We start from the raw sequence: 20,799 nt of genomic DNA on the forward strand, positions 1-20,799 counted from the left end.
GCTGGAGTACAGGGATGCTAACAGAAGGTGCCAGCAAGGCCACAGGTTCAGCTTCTCAGAAACAATGTGGACCAGGAGCAGGGATGTCATTGAGTCCTGAGGCAAAGAAGATTCTATCTCCAGAGCAAAGACCCTACCTCCAGGCAAGATGAGAAGAGGTGGGCAGGGTCTTGAACTACACCCAGCACCGAACATATCAGGACAGACTGTCTAGAAGTCAAACAACACTTTAATAAAGGACATAATGAGGCTGCTAGCATTGCCTGGAGTCCTGCGACTTCCAACCCACTGAGCAACTAAACTGGAAGGTATGTGAACAGAAAGGGCATTGATGCCCATGGGACACTGGGTGGGGCAGAGCCCAGGGACCTCAGAATAGCAGCTTCAGAAGAAGGAGGCTGCCAAAGACAGAGGAGATGAAGGAAGCTTTGATGCTTGTGCTGGTGCTAGGGGTCGTGGTGACTGTGCTAGGGGTCGTGGTGACTGTGGTTGGGGTCGTGGTGACTGTGGTTGGGATTATGGTTGCATTTGTGCAGTTAACTGTCTGGAAAGTGAATCCTCCAAATTCTCCTTTCTCACCCAGGGCTTGACAAGTAGCATCGCTGATATCCGAACAGCCTTTCAGCTCTTCTCTAACAGGATTATCGCCTGAAGATACAAATGAGACAATCAGAACTCTATAACTCTATACAACCCTACTGCCCAAGCCCCAGCCCATGCAGATTTATTTATCTGCAAGCAGTTGAGCAGCATGCAGCAGCTCCTCTTCTATCAGTCACCTTCAAAGAAGTCCAGAGCTAAGAATACCAGACAGTAGCAGTACAAGAACTATGGAGATCAGGGGCCAGACCCCTCCTTACTCAACCTCAAAAGCAACTGAGACTGTGAGATGTTGGTTGCTAATCCAGGCTTAAAGAAAGGATGGGAGCTGGATCTTGGATGCCCCATGTCTTGTGTTCCTGTGGAGTTGACAGATGAAAAATCCAAGAACAAACAGAGCATGGTAGTGCACACCTGCAAGCCCAGTGCTTAGGAGACTGCATCAGGAAGATCATGAGTTCAAGGCTAGCCTCAGCTTCATGGCAAGATTCAATCAGGAAAAAACACAGAGGGGAGGGAATAGAAAAAGAAGGAAAGAGAAGAAGAAGATGAGGGGGGAGGGGAAAAGGCAAGCATGGGTAACAGGCTCAGGGGCAGTTCTTTCAACTCTCCATTCAGAAGGGAATGAATTAGTGGGCACCCTGGGCTCCAGCCCACTTCAGCATTTCTTTCACCAACCTAGGCCCTTTGCATCTGGATGACAGTTGTGTAGCTTGTCTCTTGTGGAGCCCTAGTAGTGGTACCAGGACCTGTCCCTGATGCATGAGCAGGCTCTTTGGAACCTATTCCCTATGGTGGGAAGCCTTATTCATCCTTGATGCAGAGGAGCTTGATTCTGCCTCAACTTGATATGCCAAGCTCTGTTGATTCCCATGGGAGTCCTTACCCCTTCTGAATGGAGACAGAAGAGGAGTAGATGGGGGATGGGTAAAAGGGAGGTGGTATGAGGGAACTGGAGAAGAGGAGGGAGGGAAAACTGTGGTTGGTTTGTAAAAAAAAAAATTAAAATAAAAAGGTCTCCAGCTCTTTCAAAGATGTAGTTATAATAGCAGCTACCTCTGATTGGTTGTGCCCCTATGGGTCTGCCAGCTGCAACTCAAGCATCCCTGGGAAACAAGGAGCTCCCAGAGACCTGAAGGGACTCAAGAGTATGAAGGGACTTGGTTCTGTCAGAGCATAATGTGTGAAAGAGACCTCCAAACCCCAGCAAATAAAATTTACTCTTGTTTCATCCCAGATATCAGTGCTGAGAGTCAAGCTAACCTGAGTCAGGAAGTGTGGTGCTAGGCACATCTGGATGGGATTTTGAAAGTGATGTTGGACAAAACAAGCAAGGAAAAGTCCATTTGTGGCCTGCCTGATTTTCAGCATCAGAGAGACGACGCCATCAGGAGTCACAGGCATGAGATGAACAGAGGTCTTTTGCTGCCTTTAGACACAACTTTAAAAACTAGGGCAGTGTGGGCAGCTCAACTATTTCAAAAGAAAAGTGACCTTTTGCTGTGGTTTAGCTCAGTGGTACAATGTGTGTTTTGCATGTGTGAGGCTCCAGGGGATGGAGAAGAAAGAGAAATAGAGAAACACAGAGACACCGAGAAAGTAAGAGGGAGAGAACAGACATTCCGGAATAAGAAAATCTATAGAGGTGATGTAAAAGACCAGTGGGTGCCAGGATCTTGTGGGGAGGAAGAAAAGCATGATCAGGTGAGACACAGAAGACTCTCAGGGCAGAGGGCCTTCCTCTATGTGACATCGTCATGCTGGAATGGACTATATCAGGAGTGAACCCTGAGGCAAACTGCAGACTTGGCTGACAGTGAGTGCCCGTGTAGGCTTACCACTGTGGTGTGAGCACTTTGACAATGAGGACAATTACACATGAGCCAGGCAGTCGGGGTACATGAAGAATGTCTATGCCTCTAACTCAGCGTTACTGTGGATCTAAAATATCTCTTTAAAAAATATTTTTAAAGGCTTTAAAAAATAGGATGCTTGGATCTTCCGGAAACACCTTGTTATAGGTAGGCTTTGAAGTTGACAAGCAAAAATTGAAATGAAATTTGTATATAGGTGCAGGTCTTAAATCCTTTTAGTGTGAGCTGTCTTATATCTGAGACAGGCTGGTTATTCATTTTTGGTTTGTACCACTTTTTTTTTCCTTCTTGGAAGTCACTAAATCACATTCCCAAGAATCCTGATAGCCAGGATAAACACACTGGTACCCGAGGGACATGCAGTCAGGTATGTGAGTCTGGAATGTGACCATAGGAGGCAACCAGAAGTAGCACTGGAGTAGGAGCAGAAGTGGTGGCCAGCAGAAGGCTTCTGGCAGTCTCTAGAAGGACATCCTGAGCTGAACCCCACTCTGCTTCCACCCTCCCTTCTGCCCTTCTTACTCAGCACTTGAATCCTGACATGTTCCAGCTCCAGCCCTGTTAAGAAATTGAAACCCCAGACTTACCTTTTCCATACTGGATAATGATGTGGACACATTGCTCTCCTTCAGAACACTGTTGGGTTGTCTCATTGCATGGTTCTGTGTTATTGCCATAGCAAGAAGGGCACTGGGTGTTNGGGACACTGGGTGGGGCAGAGCCCAGGGACCTCAGAATAGCAGCTTCAGAAGAAGGAGGCTGCCAAAGACAGAGGAGATGAAGGAAGCTTTGATGGTTGTGCTGGTACTAGGGGTCGTGGTGACTGTGCTAGGGGTCGTGGTGACTGTGGTTGGGGTCGTGGTGGTGGTGACTTCTGGGATTATGGTCGCTTTTGTGCAGTTAACTTTCTGGAAAGTGAATTCTCCAATTTTTGCGCTCTCAGAATCCAGGGCTTTGCAAGTAGCATCACTGATATCAGAACAGCCTTTCAGCTCTTCTGTAACAGACTCCTCGCCTGAAGATACAAATGAGACAGTTAGAACTCTATAACTCTATACAACCCTACCGCCCAAGCCCCAGCCCATGCAAGTGTTTATCTGCAAGCAGTTGAGCAGCATGCAGCAGCCCCTCTTCTATCAGTCACATTCAAAGAAGTCCAGAGTTAAGAATACCAGACAAGGCTAGAAAGATGGCTCAGCAGTTAAGAGCATTGCCTGCTCTTTCAAAGGTTCTGAGTTCAATTCCCAACAACTACATGGTGGCTCACAACCGTCTGTAATGAGGTCAGGTGTGCTCTTCTGGCCCTCAGGCATACATGCAGACAGAATATTGTATACATAATAAATATTTTTTAAAAAAACACCAGACAGTAACAGTACAAGAACTATGAAGGTCAGGGGGCAGACCCCTCCTTGCCCAACCTCAAAAGCAACTGAGACTGTGAGAGGTGGGTTGCAAACCTAGGCTTAAAGAAAGAATAGGAGCTGGATCTTGGATGCCCCATATCTTGTGTTTTTGTGGAGTTGACAGATGAAAAGGCCAAGAACAAACGGGGCATGGTAGTGCACATCTGCAAGCCCAGTGCTTGGGAGACTGCAGCAGGAAGATCATGAGTTCAAGGCTAGCCTCAACTACATGGCAAGACTCAATCAGGAAAAACACAGAGGGGAGGGAATAGAAAAAGAAGGAAAGAGAAGAGGAAGATGAGGGGGGAGGGAAAAAAGGCAAGCCTGGGTAACAGGCTCAGGGGTAGTTCTTTCTTTCAACTCTTCTTTCATAAGGAAATGAATCAGTAGGCACCCTGGGCTCCAGCCCATTCTAGCATTTCTTTCACCAACCTAGGCCCTTTGCACCTGGATGACAGTTGTGCAGCTTGGTCTTTTGTGGGTTCCCAGCAGTAGGACCAGGACCTGGCCCTGATGCATGAGCAGGCTCTTTGGAACCTATTCCCTATGGTGGGATGTCTTGTTCAACCTTAATGCAGCGGGGAGGAGCTTGGTCCTCAACTTGATTTGCTGTGCTTTGTTGATTCCCATGGGAGGCCTTACCCCTTCTGAATGGAAACAGAAAAGTAGATGGGGGATGGGTAGAAGGGAGGTGAGATGAGGGAACTGGAGGAGAGGAGAGAGGGGAAACTGTGGTTGGTTTGTAAAATAAAAAAAAAAATGATTAAAAAAAAAGGGTTTCCAGCGCTTTCAACGATATTGTTATAATAGCAGCTACTTCTAAGTGGTTGTGCACCTATGGGTCTGTCAGCAGCAACTCAAGCATCCCTGGGAGACAGGGAGCTCCTAGAGGCCTGAAGGGACTCAAGAGTATGAAGGGACTTGGTTCTGTCAGAGCACAATGTGTGAAAGAGACCTCCAAACCCCAGCAAATAAAGTTTGCTGTTGTTTCATCCCAGGTATCAGTGCTGAGAGTCGAGCTAACCTGAGTCAGGAAGTGCAGTGCTAGGCACATCTTGATAGAAATTTAAAAGTGACATTGAAGCCAGGTGGTGGTGCCAGCACTTGGGAGGCAGAGGCAGATGGATCTTTGTGAGTTCGAGGCCAGCCTGGTCTACAGGAGCTAGTTCCAGTTCCAGGACAGGCTCCAAAGCTACAGAGAAACGAGAAACCCTGTCTCAAAAAAAAAAAAAAAAAGAAAAGAAAAGAAAAGAGAAAAAGAAACAAAATGATGTTGGACAAAACAAGCAAGGAAAGATCCATTTGTGGCCTGCCTGGTTTTCAGCATCAGAGAGACGACAGCATCAGGAAACACAGGCATGAGATGAACAGAGGTCTTCTGCTGCCTTTAGACAGAACTTTAAATTAAAAACCAGGGCAGTATGGGCACCTCAACCATTTCAAGGAAAGTGACCTTTTGCTGTGGTTTAACTCAGAGTTACAATGTATGTTTTGCATGTTTGAGGCTCCAGGGGATGAAGAAGAAAGAGATAGAGATACACAGAGACACAGAGAAAGTAAAAGGGAGAGAACAGACATTCTGGAATAAGAAAATCTATAGAGGCTTGGATCTACTGGAAACTCCATAGTTATAGGTAGGCTTTGAATTTGACAACAAAACTTGACATTTGTATTTAGGTACAGGCCTTAAACCCTGTTAGGGGGTCTCGGTGGGACCTCCAAAATGTTAGGAATATTTCCTAAGCAAGCTCTCTGACGACGCAAAAATTCCCAATCAAGCCAAATCAAAACAAACCGAATTAAGAAATATCCAGGTTTAATGGAAGATCTGCGCTCTCGGGTGGCCCCGAGGAGGGAAACCGGGAAGCCGCAGGAATGCGACCCCCGGGAGGAAGAAAGGGGGACTACGTGTTCTTCTTTTGGGGGATCACTTAAGTACCCTGGGGAGTGGCGTGCTGAAGTCCAGACCAGGTGGCTAAGATAGATGCCAGGGACTGGGACCTAGGCTCCCAGCCTAACAAGAGCTACAGGGCAGTAGTGACCCCCAGGATGTTCCTTTAGCAAGATACAAATGTGCACTGCAAGCTGTTGTTAGGCATGGTGGATACTCTGGCAAAATGGTGGCCACTATTAAGTTACATTGGTAGGAAAAGAGAAATAACCAGATGACCCTAGCTGCCCCAAGCCAACACCTCTCAATATGTAGGAGAAACATATATAGAGATATAAAAACAAATAAGTCACACCTATCCACTCTTACTGAGCAATGGCAGCCTAGTACCAAAATAAGTACCGGAGGGTCATGCAGTCAGGTAAGTGAATCTGGAATGTGACCACAGGAGGGCAGGAGAAAGGTAACCAGAAGCAGCCTGGACTTAAGAGCAGAAGTGACAACCAACAGAAGGCTTCCTGGCAGTCTCTAGCTGAAAGGCATTCTGAGCTGAACCCCAGACTGCTTCCACCCTCTCCAGTCCTTCTGCCCTTCTTAGCACAGGACTTGATGCGTTTCAGCCCCAGCCCTTTTAAGGAATTGAAGCCCCAGACTTACCACTTCCATGCTGAACAATGATGTGGACACATTGCTCTCCTTCAAAACACTGTTGGGTTGTCTCGTTGCAGGCTCCTTGGTTAGTGCTATAGCAAGAAGAGCACTGGGTGTTGGTGAGATTCCGTGGTCCAGGGTCTGGGTAAAGGAAAGTCATTACTTAGAATCGTGTTATCACACTGTCCTGGGAAGGAGCAGACAGGCAGGCAGAGAAGCTGATGAAGAGTCTGCAACCGGGTACCTCAGATCTATCCCTAAAGACACATGTTTTGTCCAAAGATTTCCTATGCACAACCCCTGAGGCCCACCCTTATGGGGCAGCCAGTCTGCAAGAACGGTGGTCCACAGTGCTCTGGGGTTGACATGAGCAAGAAAGGAAAGAATCCAAGCTATAGCCAACGTCAGTGCCAGCAGCTGTTTGAAGCATTAGCCAACAGGTATCTGACTGGTGTTAAGACTTGTCCTGAGCAGATGAATAAGGTCCATTTTCATATTGTGATGGAGAGAAAAAAAATCACATTGAAAACCAGCCCTGCTTCTGTCTGTGCTTATGAGAATGAACTTCACCATCACTGCCCACATTTTTTTTGTCTTCTCAATCAGCAGTTCTCAACGTATTTCCAATGGTCTTAGGAACTGAGACACCACTTAGCAGCAAAATTACAATTATCAAGTAGCAATAAAAATTAATTTATTGGGCTGGAGGGATGGCTCAGTAGTTAAGCTCTACCAGAGGACCAGGGTTCAATTCTCAGCACCCACATGACAGCTCACAACTGTCTGAAGATCCAGTTGCAGGGGATCTGACACCTTTACACCAATGCACATAAAATAAAGTTAAATAAACCATAGAAAATATTTTTAAAAAATTTCTAACCTGGTAAATGTCAACAGGAAGAGACCATATAAACAAAAGACTTGTGGAATTTCTCTTGTTACTGAAACTTAGAATGTTGTCAGGTGTGGTGGCACACACCTACAATCCCAGTACTCAGGAGACAGAGGCAGGAGGACTGGGTGAAGGTCATCCTTGGCTCTGTAGCAACTTTGAAGTGAGCCTAGACTGCTCTAGTAAGGAGATACTGTCTAAAGAAACTGGTGGTTGAGGCCCTGATATCACAAAGTTTAAGAATGACTAATGAGCACTTGCTTCACTTGCCACACAAATGAGATCCGCATCTTCACTGAAGAAGGAGAAAGCATGGTATTTGTGCTGGCTGAGTACCTCCTGTGTTTCTTTTGTGATTGCGATAAGTCAAATATCGATGTCATCCACCTGTGTGCTAAAGTGCCTGAACTTGAGACATCCATCACCAGCCAAGCAAAGCGGTCAGAAAATCAAGGGTGGAGCATGAAGGTGTGACACAGGACAGGCTGCTGGGCCTGGTACAAACCTGTGTCCTTGCATGCCTCTCCTTGGCAGCACTGGCTTACAAAATGATATTGTTGAGCATCAGGCAAACGCACCGTGAAGTCTGCTTGAATTATGGTCTCGCAATTACTTGCCGAGCAGGACCTTTCCTGGTACAAAGGCTGAGACCCTCCTACATCAAGGTAAACACAGACTGTTAGCATCTGAAGACACTCCAGTGAGAACAGATTCCTGAGGAGACAGTACTTCATACAGGGGGCAGTTGACTTGAACCTCTGTTCAGCACAGCTTGGGAGAGACTGGAGAAAGTTTCTCAAAACAAGAAGAACCCAGTAGGGCATAGTGGTGCACGCTATAACCCCACCACTTGGAACACAGAGGCAGACAGATATCTGTGAGTTTGAGACCAGCCTGGTCTACACAGTGAATTCCAGGTCAGCCAGAGATACATAATAATAACTTGTCTCAAGGAGGTGGGGGGAAACAAAGAGATAACCCTTCCCCATTAGAGAACTGTTTCCTTCATCAGATTAGCAGAGATGAATTAAACTCTACCATTAGCTAATCTGAGTCTTGTGAGCCTCATGTGGTCACGTGCAACCAGGAGAGATGTAAATGAGATCCAGCACAAAGTTGTAAAGTTAATTAATACGTTATTAAAAGTTTTCACAATTTTTTTTGTTAACCACACTCTCTTAGTACTTGAACATGAACTTCGTGGGTGACAATGTTGTATCATGATGTCAAAAGTTTGGGTACAAATGGTAGGCAGGAGGAACACCAGAAAATGGTGGTTTAGTCTAACACATATACAGCCCTCCCAGGCCACTAATTTGTCTTAGCATCTCAAAATATAACAAAATAGACACATTGGGATTTGGTATATGATACATCACATTACCACCTACAGCTCCTTCCTAGAAACTGCATGAGAACCCAGACAGAGCTACCCGGTACAGAGACATCAGCTATATATGGCTGTTACATTAAATATAGATTGGTCAAAATAAATTAAGGGACTGGATGTGTAGCTCTGTGGTAGATTGTTTGTCTGACATATGCAAAGCCCTGAATTTAATGTCCATTACCACAGAAAAACAACCAAAAACCATTAAGTAAAGTTAGCTGGCCATGTTGGTGTATAATTGTAATCCCAGCATTCAAAAGGCAGAGATCATCACTGACTTTCTGAATAACTCTCTGATTTATTTTTTGGTGAAGGCTCTTGAGCTGATCTGGACCCCACCAGTTTTAGATGGCAAGCTCCAGGAATCACCTTGTCTTGGCTGCTCCCCACTGCGACTACAGGCATGCATTATCCTGACTATCCTTTTTGCATAGAGGCCAAGAGACAAGCTCAGGTCCTCCTGTTTGTGGAGCAAGTACTTTATTGATTGACCATCTCCTGAGCCCCCTTGTTGACCAAAGCCAAGGTTAAGATGTCAGTTTGTTGTCCTTCTCTCTTTTGTGCATGGAAGGACTCTAAGTGCCTCAAAAGGTTCCCATCCGTAGACTGCCTGGGGAGGGGCTCACCAAGGAAAATATATTTGATCTAGAAGAGAAAGGCACCAGGAGATTGAGAGAAGGGATGGCTGAAAAAAAATATCCCAGGCAAGATACTTGCTTCTTATTTAGCTCTGAGTTGCTCTTGCTGTCTACATCTACCAAAAAAAAAAATGTATCGACGGTGAAGTTTTGATCAGTGGGATTGATTTCCAATACACCACAGGGTTTATTTGCTTGTTTGATTCTGTGCCTGAATTAACATGCAGCCCTGCTCACCTCAGGCAGTAGGGAGTTGCCTTCACCACCCACTAGTCTCACTGCACAAGCACAGCACAGCCCCAACCCAGATGTACTTCCTTGTGCTCACCTTCTTTAGCTCCCACATCCCACAAGTCCCAGAGACAGAGGCAACCCCACTCACCTAGAGTGGAATTGACCAAGGACTCCACACAACTCACAAAATCTGTACTTTCACCACATGAAGAGGCTTCATCCTTGCAGCTCTTAATGTCATCGTTTGTGGTACACTGCCTACAATCCAGGGAGTCTGAGTAGAGAAAGTATTCACAGAAGTCAACAACCAGTAGACATTCCCAGAGCACCACACCCACCACAGGAAGAAAGATACAGATGAGATACCCAACTGTCCTCTGAAGATCCCCCAAACTGATCCTATGAGATAGAGCAATGCCCACTAATTTCTTCCTATTGTTCACCAGTCATCAACAGGAAGAACCAACCCTGACCACCAGCAGAGTGGTCTCTCTAAAGTCAGAGTAAACACATGGGTCTCACACAACACAACAGGTCTGGTAGTATGTACCAGGATGCCAAGAGCAAGGATGCTCTGATGTGGTGGGAAAGAAGACTTTATCCAGAAGGGGGCTTCTCTCACCTATAACTGTGATGGCAAACGCCGCAAAGACACCAGCAATGAGAATGCCTTTCATGATGGCGGGGCTGGCTTCTCCCAAGGGTGGGGCCACGGAGACTCAAACCTGGAAAGACAAAAGAGGACAGTCCAGGATCTTGGAGGAATGCCTACCATCAAAAGTGTTTGAAAGACACTGAAACAAGCTTAGTACGGGGTCTGTCCTTGTTTCTGGGGCAGAAAGCTCAGTCCTGCACGGGTACACAGAACTGTGGCTCTCATCCATCCTGTCCTGACGCAAGGCAAATGTTTCAGCTGCAAATGGGCAGACAGAGCAATTTCCAGGTCTGCTGGGGCCGAGTTACATATCTGTCAGATTTCTGTCACTATGACAAAATCCCTGATTCATAACCAATTTATAAGATTCATGGCTTCAGAGGTGTCAGTCATTTTGTCCCATCATGCGGGCCTTTGTGGAAGTTCATATCAAAGGAGGTCTGGTCACCAAATGCAGCCAGGGAGTGACCAGGAAAGAGGAGCCTGTTCCAGGGTCTCACTCAATGAGCTAACTTCCTCCTCCCAGGCCACCCTCCTAAAGGTTCCAGCATCTCACTCTAGAACCACAGCTAATGACCAGGCGTTTGTGGTATATCTGAGATCCCAAATAAAAACAGGGTCCCAGATAAAAACAGTGGCCCTGGGTTTGAGTCCTCCTCACCTCCCTAGGGTTTTGGAGTCCCCTTGTCTCCCCTGCCACAGGATCTGTGTCCTCCCACCCCTCCAGAGTACACTGTCTCTTCTCCCTGCAGGGGTCTCCTGCACTCACTTTGATGCTCAGGGGCTTTGAGGCCACCACCTATGCAGATAGCCCTTGTTCTGTTCCAAGCCCTGTACATACACTAATCTGAGTAATTTCTTAGCACTTGGACAAGACTGAGCCCTAGAAGAGAAGTGATGCTCTCAGAACCAAGCTCTTACTGCTGGGGGTGTCAGAGCTGGGATACAGTTCAGACACCCACTCCATTCTGCATCCAACTCATGTGGCACACCTCAGAAGCCAGGGCCTGAACGCATTGAAGCTCCTGAGTTAGATTAATGTAGCATCAATTTCTTAGTACTTGGCCTTCCTTACCTGCCAGTCATCTGAATTAGATCTTCGGGGCTTGCTAGGTTTTTGTCGCATTTGTTATGATCCTAAATCACAGCTCAAGGAATTTCTCTTTGTCTGAGTAGCAATGCAGCGGGGAAAGCAAACATTTGCACGGAACTCTCCTTGATANCAATGCAGCGGGGAAAGCAAACATTTGCACGGAACTCTCCTTGATAATAATCTTATTACCCTATAAATGTCAGCCATAGCCAATGTGGCTCCTTAGGTTAACTCATTCGAGGTAGGTAACGACGCACCTGTCCCTTGGCACAGGAACCGCTCACTGTTCAGATGTCAACGGTCACATGTACTGAGCAGCTGCCACTAACCATGGCAGACAGAACACTTGTCTCCCGTGGAGCCCCAGTGAATAGTTCTGCCTGACGACAGGCTGGTGTCTCCATCCCACAGACATGCAACCTCTGGCAGAAGCAGAAGCAGCCAGGCTCACCAGTGGGCCCGCTCTGAAGCTTGACTGCCCCATGACAGCTGTCACAGACTGAAGCAAAGCTGACCTTGTCTCAGGATACCCCTCTTCCTGCTCTGTCCTGTACTGCAGATCAAACACACATCTCACCACACAGCACGCACAGCAGCATAGCCTTCTGGCTGACTGACAAGGGACTAGTAAAAAATAAGGGAAGCTAGCCCAGCCAAGAGACAAAAACCTGTATGCATTCCCAGTGACCACACACGGTTTAGAAACCCAGAGGGCAAATCGAGTATGTCTTATGTGGAGTACGTGACACACGGCTCTGCACTCAGCTACATGTTCCTCCGTATACCAAGACAGCCCTCCAGGCCTGGAACCCCAGCTGCTGGGGAAAGACCTCTAGAGCATTGTCACTGTGCAGGAGGAGGGGAAGGGAGACAAAACTTGGGGGTAAAGCAATCACAGAAGGGCATTGACTGCACAAATCACCCAGCTCCCACCAGCTTGATGGTGAGTCTTATTTCAAACCCAGAGAAGTGAGGACCTGGCTAGCAGACAGCAGAGAGGCAGAGACAATCCTGTGTAGGACATGAGACCTGTTAATCGCTTCCTTTTGCCAGAAGAACAAGGTCTCGTATAGCCCAGGCTAGGCTCAAACTGGCTACATGATCAAGGATGATCTTTAACTTCTAATCCTCCTGCCTCTGCCTCCTGAGTGCTGGGATGACAGACCTGTGCCACCATACCCACATAATGAAGCCCTAGGGATCGAACCCAGAACTTCCTGCTTCTTAGACAAGCACTCTCCCAACTGAGCTGCATCTCCAGTCCCTTCCCTGCCTTGCAACAATCTATTAGTAAATCTTCCAGCGCACTGACAGCATGCTGCAGCATTGATCACATCTGCCAGGGAAGCAGGAGCTCAGAGACACCGTGCCACAAGGACAACAAAATGCCAAGCAAACACACCCACAGCCCCAACCTCTACTCCAGCCTCCCCAACCTGAGAACAGGGCAGCAGTGGGCAGCACTGGCAGAAAAGAACCTCGAGAACACCCTGAACACTACCCAGAGCAAGCCTGAATGCCCTCAAAGCCACGCCCGCCCCAGGATTCAGCTTCTCCAGCTTCTCCCAGCATCAGGCTCCAGCCTCGGAGTCCACTCACCTTCTGGGTCCAGTCAGGGACACTGTCCCTAGAAAGGTGGATCCTGGCACTGTGATGGAGCAGGTGTGGGGAGAGCTTTTATATAACAGGTGGCTGTATGCCCTACAAGCCCAGTTGCCTTCTAGGGAGGGGCCTCTTTGTTATCCAGGCCCCAGCATAGGGTTGTTAGATGGTGCCCTGCCCAACCATAGCGATCAGGATACTTAACCCTTGGCCCCTATGTAGGTGGTGCTCCCTCTGAGACCTACAAGAATTGGAAGCAACTGCCTTTCCCACAGAGTATGAGGGGACACAGAGTGATCCTGGCACCTTCCAGTGTCCCCCATAGTACAATCACTTCCATGGCCTGGGAATAGCATTCCAGAATAGCAGCTTGGTAAAACAGACCACTCCCGGTTCTGGCAAAATCCCCATTTATAGATGAGGACCCCAACTACAGAAGAAAAATGTTAGAGGCTTGCCCATGGGCAGGTCACTGGGCAGAGCCAGACAGATCACAGGAGGGCCACACCACTCAGGAAAGAGGCTCAAGTTTCTCTGGCAAATGACTTCACCTGGTTAAGTTTTGGAGTCTTCCAGCCAAGACAAAGCTAAACCCACTGTGCAGCTGCATGGGATGATGGGTGGGCCATGAAGGGAAAGCTGCCCACAGTAGGCTACACACGGGTCAGGACAACAACAGGGATTACTGCCTTCTCTGACAGCCAGGGCAGGTTCCTGTGATCCATCTGGACAGCCAGCATTGACTAGAGCCCAGGTCAGGTTCACTGAGACACCCTCCCACCCCCTCATGTGATACTGTGGCTCGCCTCATCTTTCTGTTGTCCTACCAACACAATGTACACACACACACACACACACACACACACACACACACTTCCCTAGACACTCCTGAAGCACCCTCCATATGTCAAGCTGGCTCTACGCATTTGGGAGTGCCTGTGGCCTTTACTCTCCTGAAGGGTTCTCTAGAAAGGAAGACTGAACAAATAAATATGGTGAACATGCAAAATAGGCAAAAAAAAATCAGGGTCGATTCGTCAACCAAATGGAGGTACAAGACTGAATTTTAAGTAGAAACATCAGAATCATCTAGTAGAGATGGCACAGCCTGAGTCGGGTTTCTCAGCAGAGACTCTGGCCAGTTCTTATTCTCTCTGGCCCATCCTCCCTCAGGCTATTTGATTGGGGGGGGGGGGTCCCTGAAGGAGAGCAGTCCCCTGTCTCACAGACTACTGTTGTTTCCCTCTACACACCCACTAGTGCAACAAAATCAACTAGCATGGGGCAGGATGGGGTGGTGGATACAGGAGAATGAACGGGGATGAGGAGACCCAAGCGTTAGCTGCCCCAGCTGCACATGGAGGACTTGAAGATCCTGTGGATTTGTTTGACAGCCCAGGGAAGCCCCATCCAGTGTTAGAATGAAGATGGGCACGGGAAAACTGCACGAACCAAAGCGAAGTCTCCTCAAGAGGCCCAGATACCCAGGCCAGAGAGACAAAAGCAACCCAAAAGACGTGGGCTGAATCCAGACTTTGCCCCTTATGTCACCTAAGTTACTTATTAACCTTGCTCCCATCCAAGCTCCCTGTGTGAAATCCCAAGAATTGCCCTAATAAAACAGCTGCCGGCCATTTGCTCCCGAAAGCTTCTTGTCACTCCACCATGCTTTCCAAGACCGTCTATCGGGAATGTGGGAGGGGTGTTGAGCCTTTGGGGTTACACAGATGATCTTCATCAAGCTCCCTCATCGGGGCCAACACTGACGGCAACAACAAGCCCTGGGTTTGGATGGGCAGCTCTGTATGACCACCCCTCACAGTCCTGGGTTTAGTGCCCTTGATGTCCTGAATAGTACAAATGGGTATCATATTTCCTTTGGCAGGCAAGGAAACTGAAGCCCAAAGATGTCACTCCTCTTGACCTCCAGTCATAAGACGTTTTCCTCGCATCCCAACATAGCTCAGGTGGTATTGAGCCTCTCTACCCAGAGGGTCAGAAACACTAACTCCATTTACTAAGACTCTAGGTGAACATCTCTGTCATCAGTCACCAGATGATAGGAGAAGTCACTTTTCCTAAAGTAGACCCTCGGCTAACTAAGAAGCCCAAGGGCCCAGGGAAAACCAATCCCAGCGATCAGCCCAGGAGAAGCTGGTCCCAGCAATTAGCCCGGGAAAAGCCAGTCCCAGCAATCACTCTTTTTTTTTCCTTTGGTCTGGTTTGGTTTTTCAAGACAGGATTTCTCTCTGTAACAGTCCTAGCTATCCTGGAACTCACTCTGTAGTCCAGGCTGGCCTGGAATTCACAGAGATTCACCTGCCTCTGTCTCCCAAGTGCTGGGATTTGAGCTGAGAATCCCTGAGAGTGACTCAGACTCGCTGGTTCCATCATTTCTGAGAAAGAGGAGGAAGTCAGCCATTTTTATACCAGGTTCTACTGAGGAAAGCTTAGCTGAGTCCCAGAAAGTCATACCAGTATGTAAATCTGACGCAACTATGGAAAGTGGTTTCTTCCCAGGGTTTTTCTCAGCCTCCAGCATGGATGTGAGTTCCCCAAAGAGTCCCATTGTAGTAAATGTGCAGAGTAATCAAGGAAGACAGGCTGGAGCAAGACAAGAGTTCAGCAGAGGAGTCCGTCATGAATGATCACCAGTGCCCCACCTGTTCTCTCTTTCTTCTGGGAACGCTCTCTGGTTACCTTATTCCTAAAGTTGCAATATTAGAACAGGCTAAAAATTCATCAAAATCACTGCCCTCAATCTTCCTACCCCCAATCACTTCACAGAAGACCCAGTCATGTCCTGAAACATAAGCTTCGTCCATGGTCCTTGTTCCTCTTTGAGATAAACGGTCTTCTGCTCATGTCTTCCAAATGAGAAAAACATCATCGCTCACTTCCTAAGCTATTCTAAGAATTGAAGGAGAGAACAGAAACATGGGGAAATGCTCAGGGGTTAAGAGCACTGGCTGCTCTTTCAGAGGACCCCAGTTCAGTTCCCAGCACCCTCAAGGTGGCTCACAACCATCTGTAACTTCAGTCCTGGCGAATCCGGGGCTGTTCTCTGACCTCTAAGCACATTGCATGCATGTGATACATTAACACTTGCCCACATAAAAAAATATTTTTAAGCCAGGTGGCATGGCTCACACCTTTAATTCCAGCATTCAGGAGGCAGAGGTAGTCAGATCTGTGAGTTTGAGGCCGAAGCCAGTCTGGTCTAAAGAGTGAGTTCCAGAACAGCCAAGGCTGTTTTTGAGAAACCCTGTCTCAAAATAAATAAATAAATAAATAAATAAATAAATAAATAAATAAATAAATAAATCTTTATTTTAAAAGAAAGAGCTCACTGGGGAAAGATTTGGTATACATATATACATACGGGTCATAGGGGCCACAGGAGCAATGGCCAGCTCTGTAGTCACAAGATCACACCAGAGACCCTCAGCCTAGAGGGACACACAAGGCCACACGGCATAGCGATCAGGGTGAAGCCCAGCCGCAGAGTGCACTTTGTCATCTAGAAGTCAAGCGAGCTTAGAAATTTACACACCATTTGAATCTCTGGTTCTTCACCAGGGAGAAAAACGGAAGCTGCAATACCGACTGGCTGTAAAGATCAAGAGATTTGGGAGATATCTCTATCGTTTCTGTAAGCTGTGCCAAAGTGCTCGCCTGGGTTTTGTACTTTGCACCAACCCTTCAAATAGAACAAAGCAGTATCAAAAGCAAAACAAACGAACAAAAGATTAAGAGGGAAATATACGATGGTCTTTGCACAATGCACAGAAGACTGGAAGGCTGGCTCAGGAAATTTTCACAGTGCTGTCCATGACGAGGGCAAACCCACCCACGAGGCCCTTTCTGGGGAGCGTGTGTCCAGGAGCAAATCAGCTAACCATCGCAGGACACTTTCAGTATAATCAGTTCTACAAAACCTGGGAACAAGACTGGACTGATGGCTCAGCTATTATAAGGGCTCGCTGTTCTTTCAGAAGACCCAGATCAGACCCAGACCCATGTCAGGTTAGCTCAGAGCCACCTCCAGCCCCAGGGGATGTGACAGCCTCCTCTGACCTCTTCAGGCACCTGCACACAGATGCCACACACCCACCCAGACACAGACATGCACATAAATAAAAGTGCATTTTCAAGGTGGTACCCCCCTCACTCGTTGCCCTTTCTCTAACCTTGGCCTTCATTTCTTTTCCCACATGCCCTCACCACCAGGTTTTAAACTTACTCACTTACTCAACAAGGTACTAAGAGAAGAAAGCTGAAGAAGACAAATCAATCCCCTGCCTGCCCTAGCTTTTTAGAAACCTAATGAAAACAGCTACAAGCAGACAGACATGTACAAGTCAATGCAAGTTACACTGTTGTCGTAGAATCAAAATGGAGTGAACACAGGAAGTAACAGGGCTGACTCCACAGACACAGAATTCCAGCAAAGAAGACCCTTCCGAGAACTGAGATGAAACTAGATTGGGAATTAGAAAGGCAAGATGGCCCCAAAAGTCTCGTCAGCTTTGGAACAGAGTAGTTTGCTTGGGGAACTGAACCAAGTTTACTACAGAATTACCAGTTCACAAAAGAAACTAATTTATGGAGAATCTACAGGACTGTGCTCACACCCTTCTCCTAAGCTCATTTTCATATCCTGTGTTCGTTTTCCTCATAAGCAGCTTAGGTTATGGGCAAAGAGTACCTGAGCTGCTTGTAACATGATAAAGCAATTTATGGTCAGTGAGTCAATGTTCCTTCCAAGGTTACGATTTCCTTCTCCATAAAATGGTGTGTGGCAGAATTAGCATCTTTACACACCAATAATAAACATAATAATAAACATACACAGGGGAAAAATTAAGAAGTTACATTCATACTCTCACCAAAAACAAAAAAAAAACAATAAGATACTTAGGATAAGTTTAGGAAGTGTTTAAAGAAAGAACTCTGTGGTGGTTGATACTGGCTGTCAACTTTATAGGTTCTAGAACCACCTAATAGGCTGACCTCTAGGAATGTCAGTGAGGGTGTTTATAGATTGGTTTAATTAAGTTGGGAAAGTCAACCCTTAATTGGGTGGCACCATTGCAGGGGCTGGAGTCTTACAGTGAAAACAGGGGAGAATAAACTGAAGTTCAGAATCTCTGTGTGTGTCTCTCTGTGTGTCTCTGTCTCTCTCTCTTTGTCTCTCTCTCTCATCGGCTTCCTAACCACCCCTGTTGATGCTTGAAGGAGACCCCCTATATTTCTTTCTAGAAGCTTCATGTCTTACATACAGTCCTATGATAAATTTTCTTCTGAGACATTTCAAGCTCCTGCCAACATGACTGCCCCATTATAATGGACTGTACCCTCGAACAGTGAGCCCAAAACGGAACCCTTTTCTTCCTCTGTTGCTTTTGTCAGGTATTTGGTCACAATAGTGAAGAAAGTAACTAATCCAGACCCTATAATAGAATTATGAAACACCAACGAAAGAAACTAGAAGAAAGCACACGGAATAGGTGATCCTGAATTGGAGGGACTGATCTTGGTAAAATGCCATTATTCAAAACAAGTCCAGATTCAATGCAAAATGCAATGCCCATCAAAATACCAATAACTCTTCTCAGAGGAAGAGAAGATAATACTAACATTCATACAAAGGCATAACAGACTCCATATAGCCAAATCAGTCCTGGGTTGAAACAAAGTCTGGAAGAATGAGAGCATTTGATTTTTAAACATAGGGCAAAGCTATAAAAACCGAAACACCACTAGCATGAACGTCAGCACATAAGTCAATAGAGCATATCTGGAAACTTAGAAATCATCCGTGTGTCTTGCCCTGACAACTGCTTTTCAATACAACTGCCAAAATGTGTGTTGGAGGAAAGATGGTCTCTTCAATAAGTAGTGATAGGAAAACTGGATATTCATACAGTTGTCTCCACTCAACTCAGAACTACCAATGGCAGCTTCAGGATGCAGGCAAAAGCAGCTTCTTACTGCATCTGTTTATCGTGTGGGGGGGTGAGGGGGTGTAGGTCAGAGGACAACTGTCAGTTCTCTCCCTCTGTCATGTGGGTCCCAAGAATGAAACACAGGAAACAACCTACCTAAGGCAATGAATAACAAACTTCAAAAGCACAGGAAACAAAAGCAAAAAAATTGACAAGTGGGATCCTTCCTTGGGTTCATAAGCACGGTGCTTGAATGCTGACACCATTGAGTGGCATGTATCTCCCACAAACCTTGTTATCACATTGGAACGATACCAGTCTGATGTAGAAAAAAAGGAAAATAAATAAATAAAAGTAAAAGAAGAAAACAAAGACAAAAGGTAAAAGAAAAAATTGACTAATGGAATTATTTCAAACTGAAACGTGTCTGCTCAGCAAAGAAAACAGAGAATGAGAAGACAGCTTACACAATGGGAAAGATGTGCACTTTGTCCTCTCTGAGAAAGAAGTGGGGTCCAGAATACACGGGGACTCAGATATTCAACAGCTGAAAAAGCAGTCCAGCCAAAACCAGACCAATGACCTGAGCACACATTTCATAAAAAGGCTGTATAAACAGCCATGACGTGTTTAAAATAAACCACCATCCTGATGACTAACCGAGGAAATGCACATCAAAACCGCAATGAGACATCTTCTCAGCCCAGTTGTCATGGGGTGGAAAGACAACAAATGCTGATGACAAATAACAAAACATATAAACAACCAATAAACAAATAGCGAAACAGATAAATAATCAATAAACAAATAGCAAATGCTGCCCATGAGGAGAATGGAAAACTCACACATTAATGTATTAGTGTAGTTAGTGGAGGCTCCAGAAAACAGGAAATAAAACCACCATGTAACCCAACTGTCTTGCCCCTGGGTACAGCTGCCAAGGGAACAAAATGCCAGGTCACCCATACTCATTGCAGCACTGCCCAGTCAGTATTCAGGTCCCCAACAGTGGCCATTCCTGGATGGATGGGTTAGGAAAAAGTAATGTATATATACAATGGGATGATAGTCAGTCATGAAAAAGAATAAAATTCTGACATTTATGGCAACCTAAATAAAGGGCACTGTATTAAATAGAAGAAGCACTTCATGTTCTCATTCATGCATGGAAGCTTACCACATTGGTTTCATAGAAATACAGAGTAGCCCAAGGCCATGCTGGTGTCCATGACCAGGGCTGCCACTAGAGACTGTGTTGATATCCGTGACCAGGGCTGTCACTGGAGACCATTCTGATGTCCATGATGAGGGCTGCCACAGAAGGCCATGCTAATGTCCATGATCTATGCTGCCATAAGGGACCATGTTGAGGTCCAAGATAATGGCTGCCACATGAGACTATGTTGATGTTCATGATCAGGGCTTCCACAGGAGTCCATGGTGATATCCATGACCAGGGCTGCCACTGGAGACCATGTTGATGTCCATGACCAGGCCTACCACAGGAGTCCATGCTAATGTCCATGACCAGAGCTGCCACTGGAGATCATGTTAATATCCGCGACCAGGGCTGCCACTGGAGACCATGTTGATATCCATAATCTGTGCTGCCACTGAAGATATGCTGAGGTCTATGGTCCATGCTGCAGCCGTGAATGTCCATGGTCTGTGCCACTATTGGAAACCATGTGGAAGTCCACAGTCTTTGCTGCTGCTGGCTGTTGTGGACAAAGAAGCTTCTTTTACAGTGGTATCAATGGCTGCAGGCTCATAGTTGAGAATGAGAGACCTTGAGGACATCTGTGACGATCTCCACCCCCATAAAGGAAGAGTCTAGATGGGAAGCCACTGAAAAGAGTCCTTGAAAATCATGATAGGGACACTGAAGTGTGGCTCTTCACAGTGGATGGCTTCTGGTGAGAGGG

At 46.5% G+C, this 20,799-nt stretch overlaps 1 protein-coding gene and 1 non-coding gene across 2 annotated transcripts; one reads left to right on the forward strand and one right to left on the reverse strand.

Moving 5' to 3' along the window:
• Positions 1–3,188: 3,188 nt before the first annotated feature.
• LOC126494324 (ly6/PLAUR domain-containing protein 8-like) lies at positions 3,189–10,253 on the reverse strand. Its single transcript, XM_050131599.1, has 5 exons — positions 10,199–10,253; positions 9,725–9,850; positions 7,820–7,969; positions 6,429–6,563; positions 3,189–3,489 (listed from the first exon to the last, which is right to left on the reverse strand). Exons 1-5 carry the CDS (start codon positions 10,251–10,253, stop codon positions 3,206–3,208), a joined length of 750 nt encoding a protein of 249 aa, XP_049987556.1. The 3' UTR covers positions 3,189–3,205.
• Positions 10,254–19,094: 8,841 nt separating this feature from the next.
• Positions 19,095–19,199, forward strand: LOC126494353 (small nucleolar RNA U13). The gene has a single exon (XR_007589979.1). It is a non-coding gene; the product is annotated as a small nucleolar RNA U13 (small nucleolar RNA).
• The last annotated feature ends 1,600 nt before the right edge of the window (positions 19,200–20,799 follow it).

Source organism: Alexandromys fortis, unplaced genomic scaffold (genome assembly GCF_014885135.2).
Source record: "Alexandromys fortis isolate MF-2015 unplaced genomic scaffold, M_Fortis_MF-2015_v1.1 scaffold_367, whole genome shotgun sequence".
NCBI classification, from domain to species: Eukaryota; Metazoa; Chordata; class Mammalia; order Rodentia; family Cricetidae; genus Alexandromys; species Alexandromys fortis.

Bases quoted from the DNA above. Each gene is read 5' to 3' on its own strand.
- LOC126494324 (XM_050131599.1), bottom strand. From the start codon at position 10,253: ATGAAAGGCATTCTCATTGCTGGTGTCTTTGCGGCGTTTGCCATCACA. The intron at 7,970-9,724 runs GTGAGTGGGGTT...ACCTTGATGTAG, and splicing joins CTTGGTCAATTCCACTCTAG to GAGGGTCTCAGCCTTTGTAC. The intron at 3,490-6,428 runs GTAAGTCTGGGG...TTGTATCTTCAG, and splicing joins CATTGTTCAGCATGGAAGTG to GCGAGGAGTCTGTTACAGAA.